At 40.8% G+C, this 17,407-nt stretch overlaps 3 protein-coding genes across 3 annotated transcripts; 1 reads left to right on the top strand and 2 right to left on the bottom strand.

Annotated features, from left to right (window-relative positions):
- Positions 1-2,527: 2,527 nt before the first annotated feature.
- LOC123749211 (uncharacterized) lies at positions 2,528-4,225 on the bottom strand. The gene is made up of 4 exons (XM_045731325.2): positions 3,930-4,225; positions 3,565-3,660; positions 3,211-3,318; positions 2,528-2,905 (listed from the first exon to the last, which is right to left on the bottom strand). The coding sequence occupies exons 1-4, from the start codon at positions 4,199-4,201 to the stop codon at positions 2,836-2,838; spliced, it is 546 nt and encodes a 181-aa protein (XP_045587281.1). The 5' UTR covers positions 4,202-4,225; the 3' UTR covers positions 2,528-2,835.
- Positions 4,226-4,539: 314 nt separating this feature from the next.
- On the bottom strand, positions 4,540-5,463 carry LOC123749210 (protein roadkill-like). Its single transcript, XM_045731324.2, has one exon. It carries the CDS (start codon positions 5,461-5,463, stop codon positions 4,540-4,542), a length of 924 nt encoding a protein of 307 aa, XP_045587280.2.
- A 2,323-nt stretch (positions 5,464-7,786) lies between these two features.
- Positions 7,787-9,460, top strand: LOC123749212 (uncharacterized). The gene is made up of 4 exons (XM_045731326.2): positions 7,787-8,091; positions 8,324-8,419; positions 8,665-8,772; positions 9,074-9,460. Exons 1-4 carry the CDS (start codon positions 7,820-7,822, stop codon positions 9,141-9,143), a joined length of 546 nt encoding a protein of 181 aa, XP_045587282.1. The 5' UTR covers positions 7,787-7,819; the 3' UTR covers positions 9,144-9,460.
- Positions 9,461-17,407: the final 7,947 nt, after the last annotated feature.

Here is a 17,407-nt window from a genome sequence, read left to right as displayed (position 1 = left end):
AGACATTGACCTGGCGAGAGACTGTCAGCTTGAGACAGTGACCTGGTGTGAGACTGTCAGCTTGAGACAGTGACCTGGTGTGAGACTGTCAGCTTGAGACAGTGACCTGGTGTGAGACTGTCAGCTTGAGACAGTGACCTGGTGTGAGACTGTCAGCTTGAGACAGTGACCTGGCGAGAGACTGTCAGCTTGAGACAGTGATCTGGCGAGAGACTGTCAGCTTGACTCACTGACCTTGAAGACCTAGCCAAGTGTGACTCAGTTATCAGGCAATATATTACAAGATTTTTGTTTCCCACTTTGGCTTCCTGGGCTGTTATTAGGGAAGACCTTGACCTACATGGGGGACCTTGACCTACATGGGAGACCTTGACCTACATGGGGGACCTTGACCTACATGGGGGACCTTGACCTACATGGGGGACCTTGACCTACATGGGGGACCTTGACCTACAAGGGGGACCTTGACCTACATGGGAGACCTTGACCTACATGGGAGACCTTGACCTACATGGGGGATCCTGACCTACATGGGGGACCTTGACCTACATGGGGGACCTTGACCTACATGGGGGACCTTGACCTACATGGGGGATCCTGACCTACATGGGGGACCTTGACCTACATGGGGGACCTTGACCTACATGGGGGATCCTGACCTACATGGGGGACCTTGACCTACATGGGGGATCCTGACCTACATGGGGGACCTTGACCTACATGGGGGATCCTGACCTACATGGGGGACCTTGACCTACATGGGGGATCCTGACCTACATGGGGGACCTTGACCTACATGGGGGACCTTGACCTACATGGGAGACCTTGACCTACATGGGGGACCATGACCTACATGGGGGACCTTGATCTACATGGGGGACCTTGACCTACATGGGAGACCTTGACCTACATGGGAGACCTTGACCTACATGGGGGACCTTGACCTACATGGGGGACCTTGACCTACATGGGAGACCTTGACCTACATGGGAGACCTTGACCTTCATGGTAGACCTTGACCTACATGGGGGACCTTGACCTACATGGGGGACCTTGACCTACATGGGGGACCTTGACCTACATGGGGGACCTTGACCTACATGGGGGACCTTGACCTACATGGGGGACCTTGATCTACATGGGGGACCTTGACCTACATGGGAGACCTTGACCTACATGGGGGACCTTGACCTACATGGGGGACCTTGACCTACATGGGAGACCTTGACCTACATGGGGGACCTTGACCTACATGGGGGACCTTGACCTACATGGGGGATCCTGACCTACATGGGGGACCTTGACCTACATGGGGGACCTTGACCTACATGGGGGACCTTGACCTACATGGGGGACCTTGACCTACATGGGAGACCTTGACCTACATGGGGGACCTTGACCTACATGGGGGACCTTGACCTACATGGGGGACCTTGACCTACATGGGAGACCTTGACCTACATGGGGGACCTTGACCTACATGGGGGACCTTGACCTACATGGGGGACCTTGACCTACATGGGGGACCTTGACACGGGTCAATGCTATTTCGACGGACCGAGACGTCGTCGTGTCTTCATCTTGTGGTGTATGGTCTGGTCATCATATCTTCAGCCACGTTATTGTGACTCACAGTCTGCTATTTCTACTTTCCTGATAATTTATTGTGTTAATGTTTGAAAGTATTGTTAGGTTTGTTGCTCTGAATACTTTAAAAGGTGGTAAAATGTTTTAATGGGTTGTTGTGTTAATGTTTAAGTATTGTTAGGTTTGTTGCTCTGAATACTTTAAAAGGTGGTAAAATGTTTTAATGGGTTGTGTTAATGTTTAAGAATGTTTTATTAATATAAATATCAGCATATTCACGGCTGTGTGAATACTGTATAAATAATATCTACGACACACGAAGCGAGACAAGTGATTTTACCCAACCACTTGAGCTGGACGGTAGAGCGATGGACTGGCTTCATGCAGGTCGGCGTTCAATCCTGGACAGTCCACAAGTGGTTGGGCACCATTCCTTCCTTCCCGTCCCATCCCAAATCCTTATCCTGACCCCTTCCCAGTGCTATATAGTCGTAATGGTTTGGAGCTTTCTCCTCATAGTTCATTAATTCATTCATTGAGAGATGATTGAGGTGTGTGTGTGTGTGTGTGTGTGTGTGTGTGTGTGTGTGTGTGTGTGTGTGTGTGTGTGTGTGTGTGTGTGTGTGTGTGTGTGTGTGTGTGTGTGCTCCGTGCTCCGTGCTCCAGCATCTCCGTCACGTCACATTGGCTCTTGACGTTTCCGATATTCCTGCTGGTAATTTGCTCCTTCGTCGAAGCGTCAAGATGCTCATCCATCAAGACGGTACACGAGTAAGGAACAGCAACAACAAGAGGGGAAGATATGGCAGTACTTGTAACATGCTTGTAACATGGCTTGTAACGTCACCCTCACCAGACTTTGGTCAGCATGTGAGCATAACAAAGTAACACAAGAGACCAACTTACTAAAGATTATCCAGATAATAATAATAAGCCGTTCTATTGTTAAATTTATTTAAATACGTCTATAATATTGTTCAATGATAACATTATGGGCAATATTGAACTAATGTTCATAATGAAATGATGAAAGAAATAACAATGTATTGTAGAATTCGAACCCCTAGACTAAGAATTCCTTGTGACTCCACACTCCCAGTTGCTTCCAGGCCAAGGTAGGCCTATTAGTATAAGAGGCATTGACAGGACTTTTTAGACGCGGGTCTCTGGAGGCCCTCTAGTAACACTGGAGAGGAACGCTGGCATCTTAAGAACACACTCAACTTTCACTTCTTCACAAGACGTTATTTACAAGTTCTCTGTGGATCTCCTCTTCCGGCCGAACGTGTGACTGAAACCAACTCCAAAATTGTTGGATCTGTTGGAAATAAAGTTTTGTTGTAACATTTAAATGAGAAATAATAATTAATGAAGGTTCCTCACGAGACAAACTTTGAGCTGCGATGAAAATATCAAATATAATCTTACGAGGAAACGCAGACTTTATAACACTTATAAACTGTATATGAATACATGACAGAATCTATAGTAATGACACTGGCGGATGTTGTAATGGATCATTTGCTCATGTTTATAGAAAAGGGTATAGCAGGTGTTTAGACTGAAGGGTGTAACAGGTGTTAACAGCGAAGTGTGACGAGAACAGCTGGAAGAGAGGCCTACCTGCGGCCTCCACCCCGGGAGTGTTGAAAACCGGCGGTGAAGGAGGTCTGTTTGTTGGGCTTGAACTCGTAACCCAAATTGGCTCCCACGTTCCTCTCGCTCCCAAGGCTGCATCATGGTATACAGATTACTACATTATCTGTGCTACTGTATAATTTATTGTACTGAATCTTTGTTTATATGATCTATAAATAGATAAATATTTATCAACAAAACAAAAACTGTACTAAATTAACAAAGCTTTACCTGTCCATTTTACTCTTTATATATTTCAACTTTGAGTTAAAATACTGAGCCAAAGTGTACCAACAGTTTGCAATAACAATGATAAACAGTGGAATATGGTTGTATTACCCGGGAACTTTGGTGCGGTCAACACTGAGGCCGCCTTGGATTGTGTGTTTGTCGAAGGTGTGACCCAAGTTGATGCTAGCGCTGTCTCGCCGAGCCCTGCAACACATGCAACACTTCATATGTTATAGTTTCCCAGACCCTTTCAACACACTACATGTCATAGTCCCTAGACCTTTACAATACAGTCAACACACTACATATTATAGTCCCCTGAGCCTTGCAACTCATAGAAAACACTACACATGTTAGTCCTATTACACCTCTCTGCCTTTCTAATAACATTTACAGAACTCTTCCTCCAATGATTTTATTAGCAATTCGTAACACAAGTATAATATATTAAGCTGTGAGGAGAGTCCACTTACCCACCACCCAGGTGTTCAGTGTTGGCGGATCCGGATACTGTGGTCTGTCGCTTTCTTCGTTCATGACTCAAACCATCTTCACCAGAGTTTAGGGACGGTTCTCGTCCCTCGTCTTGCACCAAATATGAATCAAGCTCCTCGTCCGACGTGTAAATTGGCGCCAGATTGGTATCTTGTGTTGGTGTGTTGGTGAGCTGCAGTGACGAGCCCTGGAGGGGGCTGCCTGTCACCACTGCTAGGAGCAGGGCGCTCACTGTGAGTGTTGTCTGCATGTTAGACTCTTGTTGAGGACAGTGGTGACGGACTGTTGGCTCCAGCAGGTTATATAGATCAGGATAACCAATGGGAATCTCCCGCACCCACCGACAGCATAAATAACCATTTCAGAATTTCGGGAACTTGCCGTTGATCTCACACAATGCTTCATGGGGCACTCCGGAACCAGTTTTCCGAGAGCTCTGAGTTCATGCCGCTAGTAAAATATATTTACACAATAATTGGATCTTGCTTATGCGTCAGCATTTTTTCTTTTTCTTTTTTGTAGATAAGAATATATTTGATCCTTTTCGTTTTATTTTGAACATTTTCATGGCTCGTTGAGATTCCTCCTCTAGACTGATGATATTCTGAAGGCGGGAGAAGGGCGGAGTGCTGGAGGATGATGACGGTGAAGGTGAGTGCTGGAGGATGATGACGGTGAAGGTGAGTACTGGAGGATGATGACGGTGAAGGTGAGTGCTGGAGGATGATGACGGTGAAGGTGAAGGTGAGTGCTGGAGGATGATGACGGTGAAGGTGAGTGCTGGAGGATGATGACGGTGAAGGTGAGTGCTGGAGGATGATGACGGTGAAGGTGAAGGTGAGTGCTGGAGGATGATGACGGTGAAGGTGAGTGCTGGAGGATGATGACGGTGAAGGTGAGTACTGGAGGATGATGACGGTGAAGGTGAGTGCTGGAGGATGATGACGGTGAAGGTGAGTGCTGGAGGATGATGACGGTGAAGGTGAGTGCTGGAGGATGATGACGGTGAAGGTGAGTGCTGGAGGATGATGACGGTGAAAGTGAGTGCTGGAGGATGATGACGGTGAAGGTGAGTGCTGGAGGATGATGACGGTGAAGCTGAGTGCTGGAGGATGATGACGGTGAAGGTGAGTGCTGGAGGATGATGACGGTGAAGGTGAGTGCTGGAGGATGATGACGGTGAAGATGAGTGCTGGAGGATGATGACGGTGAAGGTGAGTGCTGGAGGATGATGACGGTGAAGGTGAGTGCTGGATGATGATGACAGTGAAGGTGAGTGCTGGAGGATGATGACGGTGAAGGTGAGTGCTTGAGGATGATGACGGTGAAGGTGAGTGCTTGAGGATGATGACGGTGAAGGTGAGTGCTGGAGGATGATGACGGTGAAGGTGAGTGCTGGAGGATGATGACGGTGAAGGTGAGTGATGGAGGATGATGACGGTGAAGGTGAGTGCTGGAGGATGACGGGGCAAGGTGAGTGTACCGACCTCTTTGTATTGGTTCTGGAAGCATTTTTTGCGTGTGTTGCTGAGTGAGGGTTATCGGCGCACGCCTTCCTGGTGTGTGTGTGACGTGTGTGAGGTCCTGTGTTATTGTGCACCCCATACTCCTCCTCCTCCTTCCCTCTCTCCCACCCTCTCCATCTTTCTCCCCTCTCCATATTTCATACTTCTCGTCTCTTTCCACCCCTCACTCTCTCTCTCTCTCTCTCTCTCTCTCTCTCTCTCTCTCTCTCTCTCTCCTTTCCCCTATTTAAATATCCTCCATTCTACTTCTCGCTCTTCAAACTCCCTCTCTCTTCTCTTATCTTTCCTTCTCTCTCTCTCTCTCTATCTCTACCTGCCTCTATCTGTCTGTCTGTCTCTGTGTGTTGTTGTAAGTCCGTCTCTGCTTTTCAATTTGTCTTCTTCTGGCTCTCTCGTTGCCCTGGGCGACCCGGTCTCTGCACTTGTCGCTCTTTGGTCTTTTGTAATCCTAATTAGTTTATCGCCCAATTCTCAGGAACTTCAGTCCACCTTTGCCCCACGAACCAAGGGTTGCCAAGCCAATCGGAACAAAACTGTAGCAATGTGCCAGACCTCTGTATCAAGTGGCTTGCTGGGTTACCCTGAAAGCAGCTTCGCCAGCTCCATCGATTGCTCTGTATTGAAGGTATAGGTACTGACCAGTGTGGAGGCACGTGTGTAGTCCCACATCACTAGCTTACCATCCTTCCAGGTGTTATACTCAAATTCTATGTCAGTTGAAATGTAACCAATCACAGGCAAGGAGGCCTCTTACGTCATGCCAGACAGAGGAGCATCAGCAATGCTCCCAGCAGCCTCAGTTCTCTCTCAGACCCAGACTAAGGTGGACCTCGGTTGGCCAGATATATACCTTGTTGTCTCGGTCAATAAATATATACAGGAGCGACTACTGTGTCTACATTCAACCCGAACAAGGCAAACGAATACAGGGGAAGCATGGCGACCCCGACCGAACACTTCTGAGTGCCGCTGGAGCTGTATAGGTGCTGTTATCTTTGTGACGGGCAGCGGACTGTGGCGAGGCTCCTCTTGATGACGCCATAGATTTCTTAAGGTCTTGCAGTCTTGCCCCCTATGATTTACAGCATATGACTGTGATGGCTGTATTGATCTGCCTAATTCTTTTCCATAGCTACACCTGTCTACGGTGAGGACAGGGACGGCAAGACGAAGGGCTACACCAATACGATGAGTGTCGTGATTAAAGAGATTTCCCAGAGTTGAGTTGAGTACGGCAGATTATAAATTCCCTGCATGGGGTGTGAATTTTCCACTAGGAGGCGGTCTTTGTTCTCGCAAATGCATTTTCGAGCATTATTTAGGTAAACTTTTCCCTTATGGGACTCTCCTAGTGAGCTTGTCTGTGATCTTTTGGCGCTGGTGGTCGGGGCGAGGGGTGGGTGGGCCAGCTAGTGTGTATCCCACTAACTGGCTCCTTCGGTAACCTCTACATCGTGAGCTCCTTCCGGGTCCCTCATGTGCTCTGTCAGGATCTTCACTACTAATTAGCAGGCAGCGATGTACGAGGATAAGAATGCTGGTAGTGATACCTCTGTTGCATTGCGCATGCTTACTGCACATGTATAAGTCTGACTGTTGTGTTGCTTGATCCCACTCTCGTCTAAGACTAGGTTGAATGCCTTCCTGAATATATTTACTCACACGAGTCGAGGAAATATAAGGACATGCTCGTACCCTGTGCAAGTAGTACGAGCATGTCCAACAAGAGAAATGCTCTGAAAGAAGGTTTGGAAGCCACCACGAGCCACAACTTTAAAGCCAGTTTCGGCAAAGAATTCAAACGTCAGAATAGTTAGAATATTAACGCAACATGTAAACCACGGCTTGTACGGGGGGAGGGGGGGGGCATTAAGAGCTAAACATCCGTCCCTCGAAGACACGTATAGGTATGTACTGTTAGGTGAGGTAATAACAGTATATATGGAGTCAGTCTCTGGATGACCATACTGCCTCAGCATTATCGTAGACTAGGTTATAATGCTTCCATACAGACTCCTTAATTTAACATTTTACTCAAACATGTATAATGATAATATACTATGAAATGTATAAATAGATACAAGTCGATGATTGCCTTCCAAAAAATCTAAAAATATTTATTTTTACTTCAGCAGAGGGAACGTTTCAATAACACTGGGAAAATAGTGACGGGAACTCCAAGCAGGACAGATTGTTGCGTCTCACAGTCAAGGACACGATCAGACAATGACAACAAATCATTTTGCTGTTGTTGGTTGAAGGTATTTCCCACAATTTGTCCAGGAGTATATAACCTCCTGGAGCCGAGAGTCCGTCACCACTGTCCTCAGCAAGAGTCTAACATGCAGACAACACTCACAGTGAGCGCCCTGCTCCTAGCAGTGGTGACAGGCAGCCCCCTCCAGGGCTCGTCGCTGCAGCTCACCAGCACACCAACACAAGATACCAATCTGGCGCCAATTTACACGTCGGACGAGGAGCTTGATCCATATTTGGTGCATGACGAGGGACGAGAACCGTCCCTAAACTCTGGTGAAGTTGGTTTGAGTCATGAACGAAGAAAGCGACAGACCACAGTATCCGGATCCGCCAACACTGAACACCGGGGTGGTGGGTAAGTGGACTCTCCTCACAGCATAATATATTATACTTGTGTAACGAATTGCTAATAAAAACCTTAGAGGAAGAGTTGTGTAAATGTTATAAAAAAGGCAGAGAGGTGTAATAAGACTAACATGTGTAGTGTTCTATGTGTTGCAAGGCTCAGGGGACTATAATATGTAGTGTGTTCTCTGTATTGCACGGGTCTGGGGACTGTGATATATGAAGTGTTGCATGTGTTGCAGGGCTCGGCGAGACAGCGCTAGCATCAACTTGGGTCACACCTTCGACAAACACACAATCCAAGGCGGCCTCAGTGTTGACCACACCAAAGTTCCCGGGTAAGACAACCATATTCCACTGTTTATCATTGTTATTGTAAACTGTTGGTACACTTTGGCTCAGTATTTTAACTCAAAGTTGAAATATATAAACAGTAAAATGTACAAATTAAGATTCGTTAATATAGCACAGTTTTTATATTTTGATAAATATTCATCTATATATAGATCATATAAACAAATATTTAGTACAATAAATTATACAGTAGCACAGATAATGTAGTAATCTGTATACCATGATGCAGCCTTGGGAGCGAGAGGAACGTGGGAGCCAATTTGGGTTACGAGTTCAAGCCCAACAAACAGACCTCCATCACCGCCGGTTTTCAACACTCCCGGGGTGGAGGCGGCAGGTAGGCCTCTCTTCCAGCTGTTCTCGTCACACTTCGCTGTTAACACCTGTTACACCCTTCAGTCTAAACACCTGCTACACCCTTCACTGTAAACATGTGCAATTTGCCCCAGTACAACATTCGTCAGTGTCATTACTATAGATCCTGTCATGTATTGATATACAGTTTGTAAGTGGCATATAGTCTTCCTTTCCACGTAAGATTATATTTGATGTTTTCAGCTAAAAGTTTGTCTCGTGAAGAACCTTCATTAATTAATATTTCTCTCTTAAATGTTAAAACAAAACTTTATTTCCAACAGGTCCAACAGTTTTGGACTTGGTTTCAGTCACACGTTCGGCCGGAAGAGGAGAGCCACAGAGAACTTGTAAATAACGTCTTGTGAAGAAGTGAAAGTTGAGTGTGTTCTTGAGATGCCAGCGTTCCTCTCCAGTATTACTAGAGGGCCTCCAGAGACCCACGTCTAACTAGTCCTGTCAATGTCTCTCATAGGCCTACTTAGGCCTGGAAGCAATTGGTACTGTGGGTGAGAGGGAATTCCTCGTCCAGGGATTCGAATCCTACTCTGCATTAATAATTTTGGATATGTTGTATTAAGGCATTACGAACTTTAGTTTGATTATGACTTTAGTATTGATATTGTCTCTTATTTTATTTTTCTTCAATAAATGAATAATTGAATTCAAAAGTGTCTATTTTTGTTTCAAAAAAGAGCACTAAGTTAGTCTTTCTTCATAATTAGCAAAAATAAAATTTTGTGTATTTTTTATTTAAAATACTTACAAAAATACAAATATTTTGGGTAACAAATAACTTTTGTGAAAAAATTACAGATTACTACGAGGTAAACCATCTGTAATAATGCTCAAACTTACACTTTATACTGACACTAAACTGATGCAAACCTGAATTATGCTCAGGGGTAAAGTATACTTTCTCGGTAAACTATCGTATCGGGCTTAATAACAAAAAAGGCACACTTGTAGTTAGTTTTTTATTTACATTTTGCAATCCTTCAGATAGAATAGAGCAGCAGCCGTATAGTGTTGTGTATACCTAAGCCTGTTAATAATAAAAAAGAGTCAATCAACTTCCCGACCCTTCACCATCTTCTCTAACTTATTTGTTTATTTATTTGTATATATACAAGAAAGTACATTGGTATGGTGAGGATACACAATGCTCTCTAGAGTGGAGTACTGCTGCACAATGACAGCCCCTTTCAAAGCTGGAGAAATTGCTGACCTGGAGAGCGTGCAGAGATCCTTTACTGCTAGAATCCACTCAGTAAAACATCTAAACTATTGGTACCGACTAAAGAGCCTAAATCTGTACTCCCTTGAGCGCAGGCGGGAGAGATACATAATAATTTACACGTGGAAAATATTAGAGGGGCTGGTCCCAAACCTGCACACAGAAATAACATCACATGAGACCAGAAGACATGGCAGGATGTGCAGAATACCCCCGTTGAAAAGCGGAGGTGCGACAGGTACTCTGAGAGAACTCTATCAACATCAGAGGCCCGAGACTGTTCAACACGCTTCCGCTACACATAAGGGGCATAACTGGCCGACCCCTCAGTGTTCAAGAGAGAACTATCAACATCAGAGGCCCGAGACTGTTCAACACGCTTCCGCTACACATAAGGGGCATAACTGGCCGACCCCTCAGTGTTCAAGAGAGAACTATCAACATCACAGGCCCGAGACTGTTCAACACGCTTCCGCTACACATAAGGGACATAACTGGCCGACCCCTCAGTGTTCAAGAGAGAACTATCAACATCAGAGGCCCGAGACTGTTCAACACGCTTCCGCTACACATAAGGGACATAACTGGCCGACCCCTCAGTGTTCAAGAGAGAACTATCAACATCAGAGGCCCGAGACTGTTCAACACGCTTCCGCTACACATAAGGGACATAACTGGCCGACCCCTCACAGTGTTCAAGAGAGAACTGGATAAGCACCTCCAAAGGATACCTGATCAACTAGGCTGTGATTCATACGTCAGGCTGCAAGCAGCCGCGTCCAACAGTCTGGTTGATCAGTCCAGCAACCAGGAGGCCTGGTCGACGACCGGGCCGCGGGGACACTAAGCCCTGGAAGCACCTCAAGGTAACCTCAAGGTATACATAGCATAGTAATTACAATCTTGTAAAGTCACTAACTAGTACGTGCAGCGTTTCGGCTCAGTATTTTAACTCAAAGTTGAAATATATAAACAGTAAAATGCGCAAATAAGGCTTCGTTAATTTAGTAGTTTTTATTTTGTTGATAAATATTTATGTATGCTATGTAACTTTACTACCTTCCCTACCCTACACCACTTTCTCTCCCCTACACAACCTTTTTATCCTTCACCATTTTCCCTACCTTGCACCATCTTCCCTATTATTTGATCATAATGCTATTTCCCACAAAGGGGCCGGCCTTGGGGCTCGACCATTTTGTGTATACATGATATACACACTCACTCCACACATTCTCTTGTGCTAGTTACTCTTACAAAACCTTTTTCATAAATTCTAATCATGTTTTGAAACTCTTGTTTAGATAGACATAATGGAACCCGCAGAGGTATCACACCAGAAGTATTTCTCGATATTTCTCTGATATTTCTCGAGTCTGACTAAATCTAAACAAACGCGCCATACACAAAAACACCCAATATATATGGAACTCCCTCCTTAATTAATGAATTAAAAAATTGTCTAACATATAGTATACTTCATTCGATGCAACTGGTGTACAGGAGACCTTAACTGCTCGACCATCACGACCGTACAAAAGATGATGGTAGCCCAGGCTATTTGCCCATCATCCCGACGGCGCAGCTCTGCTGGTAGTCTTGGGCATAGTATTTTATCAAATCACCTCATTTTTGGGGTCACTTGAGCAAAACAAATGCGAACAAGCCTGAATGGTCCCAAGGCATATATGCAACTGAAAACTCAGTATGGGTTCGAGTCACTTCTGGGGTGTGGAGTTTTCAGTTGCATATATGCCTGGGGACCATTCAGGCTTGTTCGCAAATATATATATATATATATATATATATATATATATATATATATATATATATATATATATATATATATATATATATATATATATATATATATATATATATATGTCGTACCTAGTAGCCAGAACGCACTTCTCAGCCAACTATACCTTGAGGTTACCTTGAGGTGCTTCCGGGGCTTAGCGTCCCCGCGGCCCGGTCGTCGACCAGGCCTCCTGGTTGCTGGACTGATCAACCAGGATATAATCATATTTTCTCTAATTTTTTTCTTATGAAATGATAAAGCTACCCATTTCATTATGTATGAGGTCAATTTTTTTTTATTGGAGTTAAAATTAACGTAGGTATATGACCGAACCTAACCAACCATACCTAACCTAACCTAACCTATCTTTATAGGTTAGGTTAGGTTAGGTAGCCGAAAAAGTTAGGTTAGGTAGTCGAAAAAACATTAATTCATGAAAACTTGGCTTATTAGGCAAATCGGGCCTTGCATAGTAGGCTGAGAAGTGCGTTCTGGCTACTAGGTTACGACATATATATATATATATATATATATATATATATATATATATATATATATATATATATATATATATATATATATATATATATATATATATATATATATATGTCGTACCTAGTAGCCAGAACGCACTTCTCAGCCTACTATGCAAGGCCCAATTTGCCTAATAAGCCAAGTTTTCATGAATTAATGTTTTTTCGACGACCTAACCTACCTAACCTAACCTAACCTACCTTTTTCGGTTACCTAACCCAACCTAACCTATAAAGATAGGTTAGGTTAGGTTAGGTAGGGTTGGTTAGGTTCGGTCATATATCTACGTTAATTTTAACTATAATAAAACAAAATTGACCTCATACATAATGAAATGGGTAGTTTTATCATTTCATAAGAAAAAAAATTGAGAAAATATATTAATTCAGGAAAACTTGGCTTATTAGGCAAATCGGGCCTTGCATAGTAGGCTGAGAAGTGCGTTCTGGCTACTAGGTACGACATATATATACATATATATATATATATATATATATATATATATATATATATATATATATATATATATATATATATATATATATATATATATATATATATATGTCGTACCTAGTAGCCAGAATGCACTTCTCGGCCTACTATGCAAGGCCCGATTTGCCTAATAAGCCAAGTTTTCCTGAATTAATATATTTTCTCTATTTTTTTCTTATGAAATGATAAAGCTACTCATTTCATTAAGTATGAGGTCAATTTTTTTTTATTGGAGTTAAAATTAACGTAGATATATGACCGAACCTAACCAACCCTACCTAACCTAATCTAACCTATCTTTATAGGTTAGGTTAGGTTAGGTAGCCGAAAAAGTTAGGTTAGGTTAGGTTAGGTAGTCGAGAAAACATTAATTCATGAAAACTTGGCTTATTAGGCAAATCGGGCCTTGCATAGTAGGCTGAGAAGCGCATTCTGGCTACTAGGTACGACATATATATATATATATATATATATATGTCGTACCTAGTAGCCAGAACGCACTTCTATGCCTACTATGCAAGGCCCGATTTGCCTAATAAGCCAAGTTTTTCTGAATTAATATATTTTCTCTAATTTTTTTCTCATGAAATGATAAAGCTACCCATTTCATTATGTATGACGTCAATTTTTTTTATTGGAGTTAAAATTAACGTAGATATATGACCGAACCTAACCAACCCTACCTAACCTAACCTAACCTATCTTTATAGGTTAGGTTAGGTTAGGTAGCCGAAAAAGTTAGGTTAGGTTAGGTTAGGTAGGTTAGGTAGTCGAAAAACAATTAATTCATGAAAACTTGGCTTATTAGGCAAATCGAGCCTTGCATAGTAGGCTGACAAGTGCGTTCTGGCTACTAGGTACGACATATATATATATATATATATATATATATATATATATATATATGTCGTACCTAATAGCCAGAATGCACTTGTCAGCCTACTATGCAAGGCCCGATTTGCCTAATAAGCCAAGTTTTCCTGAATTAATATATTTTCTCTAACTTTTTTCTTATGAAATGATAAATCTACCCATTTCATTATGTATGAGGTCAATTTTTTTTTATTGGAGTTTAAATTAACGTAGATATATGACCAAACCTAACCAACCCTACCTAACCTAACCTAACCTATCTTTATAGGTTAGGTTACGTTAGGTAACCCAAAAAGTTAGGTTAGGTTAGGTTAGGTAGGTTAGGTAGTCGAAAAACAATTATTTCATGAAAACTTGGCTTATTAGTCAAATTGGGCCTTGCATAGTAGGCTGATAAGTGAGTTCTGGCTACTAGGTACGACATATATATATATATATATATATATATATATATATATATATGTCGTACCTATATATATATATATATATATATATATATATATATATATATATATATATATATATATATATATATATATATATATATATATATATATATATATATATATATATATATATATATGTCGTACCTAGTAGCCAGAACGCACTTCTCAGCCTACTATGCAAGGCCCGATTTGCCTAATAAGCCAAGTTTTCATGAATTATTGTTTTTTCGACTACCTAACCTAACTTTTTCGGCTACCTAACCTAACCTAACCAACCTAACCTATAAAGATAGGTTAGGTTAGGTTAGGTATGGTTGGTTAGGTTCGGTCATATATCTACGTTAATTTTAACTCCAATAAAAAAAATTGACCTCATACATAATGAAATGGGTAGCTTTATCATTTCATAAGAAAAAAATTAGAGAAAATATATTAATTCAGGAAAACTTGGCTTAGTAGGCAAATCAGGTCTTGCATAGTAGGCCAAAAAGTGCGTTCTGGCTACTAGGTACGATATATATATATGGTACGATATATATATATATATATATATATATATATATATATATATATATATATATATATATATATATATATATATGTATATATATATATATATGTATATATGTATATATATATATATATGTATATATGTATATATATATATATATATATATATATATATATATATATATATATATATATATATATATATATATATATATATATATATATATATATATATATATATATATGTATATATGTATATATATGTATATATGTATATATATGTATATATATATATATGTCGTACCTAATAGCCAGAACGCACTTCTCAGCCTACTATTCAAGGCCCGATTTGCCTAATAAGCCAAGTTTTCATGAATTAATGTTTTTTCGTCTACCAAACCTACCTAACCTAACCTAACCTAGCTTTTTTTGGCTACCTAACCTAACCTTACCTATAAATATAGGTTAGGTTACGTTAGGTAGGGTTGGTTAGGTTCGGTCATATATCTACGTTAATTTTAACTCCAATAAAAAAAATTGACCTCATACATAAAGAAAAGGGTTGCTTTATCATTTCATAAGAAAAAAATTATAGTAAATATATTAATTCAGGAAAACTTGGCTTATTAGGCAAATCGGGCCTTGAATAGTAGGCTGAGAAGTGAGTTCTGGCTACTAGGTACGACATATATATATATATATATATATGTATATATGTATATATATGTATATATATATATATATAAATATATAAAACATAAATGCCCTATATAAAATATAGGGCATAAATACAATCTAAAAAAGTCAATTTTTTCTTCAATGTATCTAAGAGCTCTTCGAGTTGTGAGTCCAGAATTCTTAGATGAAGAATTTAAGAATATTGATTCGATTGGTCTTAAGCTTTGTTACCCACTGAATTTTTTGGAAGTTTGTCGTAACAAATCTCGTCGTACATATTATAATAATGTATGCAGTGAAAGGATTCGCCCAAAGAATGTGTTATGTTTACCATACTTCTCTGGGTTTGAGAATATTGTCAAGGCCTTGAAACTTTTTAATATAGATGTAATGTTTAGCTACGAAAACAGTAAGGAACAGCCCTCGTAGTGATAATTGCGTCATTTATAAAATTCCTTGTAAGGAATGTAATAAGTTCTATGTCGGGCAAACATCTAAAGATTTAAAATGTAGAATATCGCAACATAAGTACTCTGTAAGACATGGCCAATTGTCTAATGCTTTGTTTGTGCATTTGTCAGAAAAAGCTCACCAAATTGATTGGGAGAGTGCTTCTTCAATAACAAATTGTAAAAGCACCTATAACAGAAACATAATTGAATCTGCTTTGATACAGATGACCAAAGAAAGTAATTTGAATATTAGCAGTGGTCTATATAACTTAGATCCATTTCTAATAGATCAGCTAAAGGGCGATTTAAGTAAAATCATTGAAAAACATTTGTCTCACTAATTTATTGTATATATTTACTTCTTTATGTTATAATTACCTATATATTATGCTTGTATGTCTGCTGTATCAGATGGGCCATTGGGCTACATCGGATGGGCCAATTGGGTGCATCTGATGGGCCAATGGGCCGTCTGCGTTGTCCAAGTATTGTACCTCACCTTACTTCACCACTCCTTCCTGCCTATTTATACCCATCACTCGATCTGTAAAATGACCTTCTGAAGATGTATTTAATATACGAAAGTACTTAAGGAAATTTCCTGTTTCATTTTTCCTCCGTGGTCTGACATTGTCACATTCTTAATCACGTGTTTATTTTCGTGATATACACACACACACATATATATATATATATTGGTGTATACTGGCAGCAGGTTTTCTTTCAAACATGTTTCATTGAATATGACCGCATATTCTGTATTTATTATTTTCTGGTTTAGGGCTTCTATCCCTCTAACTATTTTCTTAGCATCAGGGCTTAATTGAAATAGGAGTTCTCCAAAACTCATTTTCGTACTTTTAAGGTGTAGAAAAGAAGTGATTTACTATAGAGTGTATTACACTTATTTGTATAATTTGCACGACGTTTCGAACCTCCATGGTTCATTCTCAAGTGAACAGATCTTACAATACTAGTTGATTTTATACCCGCATTAGGTCAGGTGATAATACAATGAAGGTGAAAACATGGGGGGATACATAAGGGATAAACATAGGGGCTGCAGAAGGCTTATTGGCCCATACGAGGCATCTCCTATCTAAACACAAATATTAATCCAGTGTAATTGGCCTGTTATGTTGGACATTGTCTTCTGTGTTGGCATCGATATGTTCTTGTCTTGTCCTAAGGACAAGACAAGAACATATCGATGCCAACACAGAAGACATAGGGGCTGCAGAAGGCTTATTGGCCCATACGAGGCATCTCCTATCTAAACACAAAGATTAATCCAGTGTAATTGGCCTGTTATGTTGGACATTGTCTTCTGTGTTGGCATCGATATGTTCTTGTCTTGTCCTAAGGACAAGACAAGAACATATCGATGCCAACACAGAAGACAATATATATATATATATATATATATATATATATATATATATATATATATATATATATATATATATATATATATATATATATATATATGCCTATACTTGCATAAACCACAAGTGAAGATAAACAATCTTTGGACAACACCCACCAGTGGGACTCGAACCCAGAAAGCACAACTACCTTCCAGTAGCTGGCATAAC

The sequence above is a fragment of the Procambarus clarkii genome, chromosome 58 (genome assembly GCF_040958095.1).
Source record: "Procambarus clarkii isolate CNS0578487 chromosome 58, FALCON_Pclarkii_2.0, whole genome shotgun sequence".
Taxonomy (NCBI): domain Eukaryota; kingdom Metazoa; phylum Arthropoda; class Malacostraca; order Decapoda; family Cambaridae; genus Procambarus; species Procambarus clarkii.
Note: the sequence above shows the minus strand (reverse complement) of the source record. Positions and strands in the feature narration are given on the sequence as shown.

Excerpts from the sequence above, each read along its gene's own strand:
- LOC123749211 (XM_045731325.2), bottom strand. The coding sequence starts at position 4,201 with ATGCAGACAACACTCACAGTGAGCGCCCTGCTCCTAGCAGTGGTGACA. Across the intron at positions 3,661-3,929 it reads ACTGAACACCTGGGTGGTGG|GGCTCGGCGAGACAGCGCTA; the intron begins GTAAGTGGACTC and ends CATGTGTTGCAG. Across the intron at positions 2,906-3,210 it reads TCCCGGGGTGGAGGCCGCAG|ATCCAACAATTTTGGAGTTG; the intron begins GTAGGCCTCTCT and ends TATTTCCAACAG.
- LOC123749210 (XM_045731324.2), bottom strand. The coding sequence starts at position 5,463 with ATGCTTCCAGAACCAATACAAAGAGGTCGGTACACTCACCTTGCCCCG.
- LOC123749212 (XM_045731326.2), top strand. The coding sequence starts at position 7,820 with ATGCAGACAACACTCACAGTGAGCGCCCTGCTCCTAGCAGTGGTGACA. Across the intron at positions 8,420-8,664 it reads GACCACACCAAAGTTCCCGG|CCTTGGGAGCGAGAGGAACG; the intron begins GTAAGACAACCA and ends ACCATGATGCAG. Across the intron at positions 8,773-9,073 it reads TCCCGGGGTGGAGGCGGCAG|GTCCAACAGTTTTGGACTTG; the intron begins GTAGGCCTCTCT and ends TATTTCCAACAG.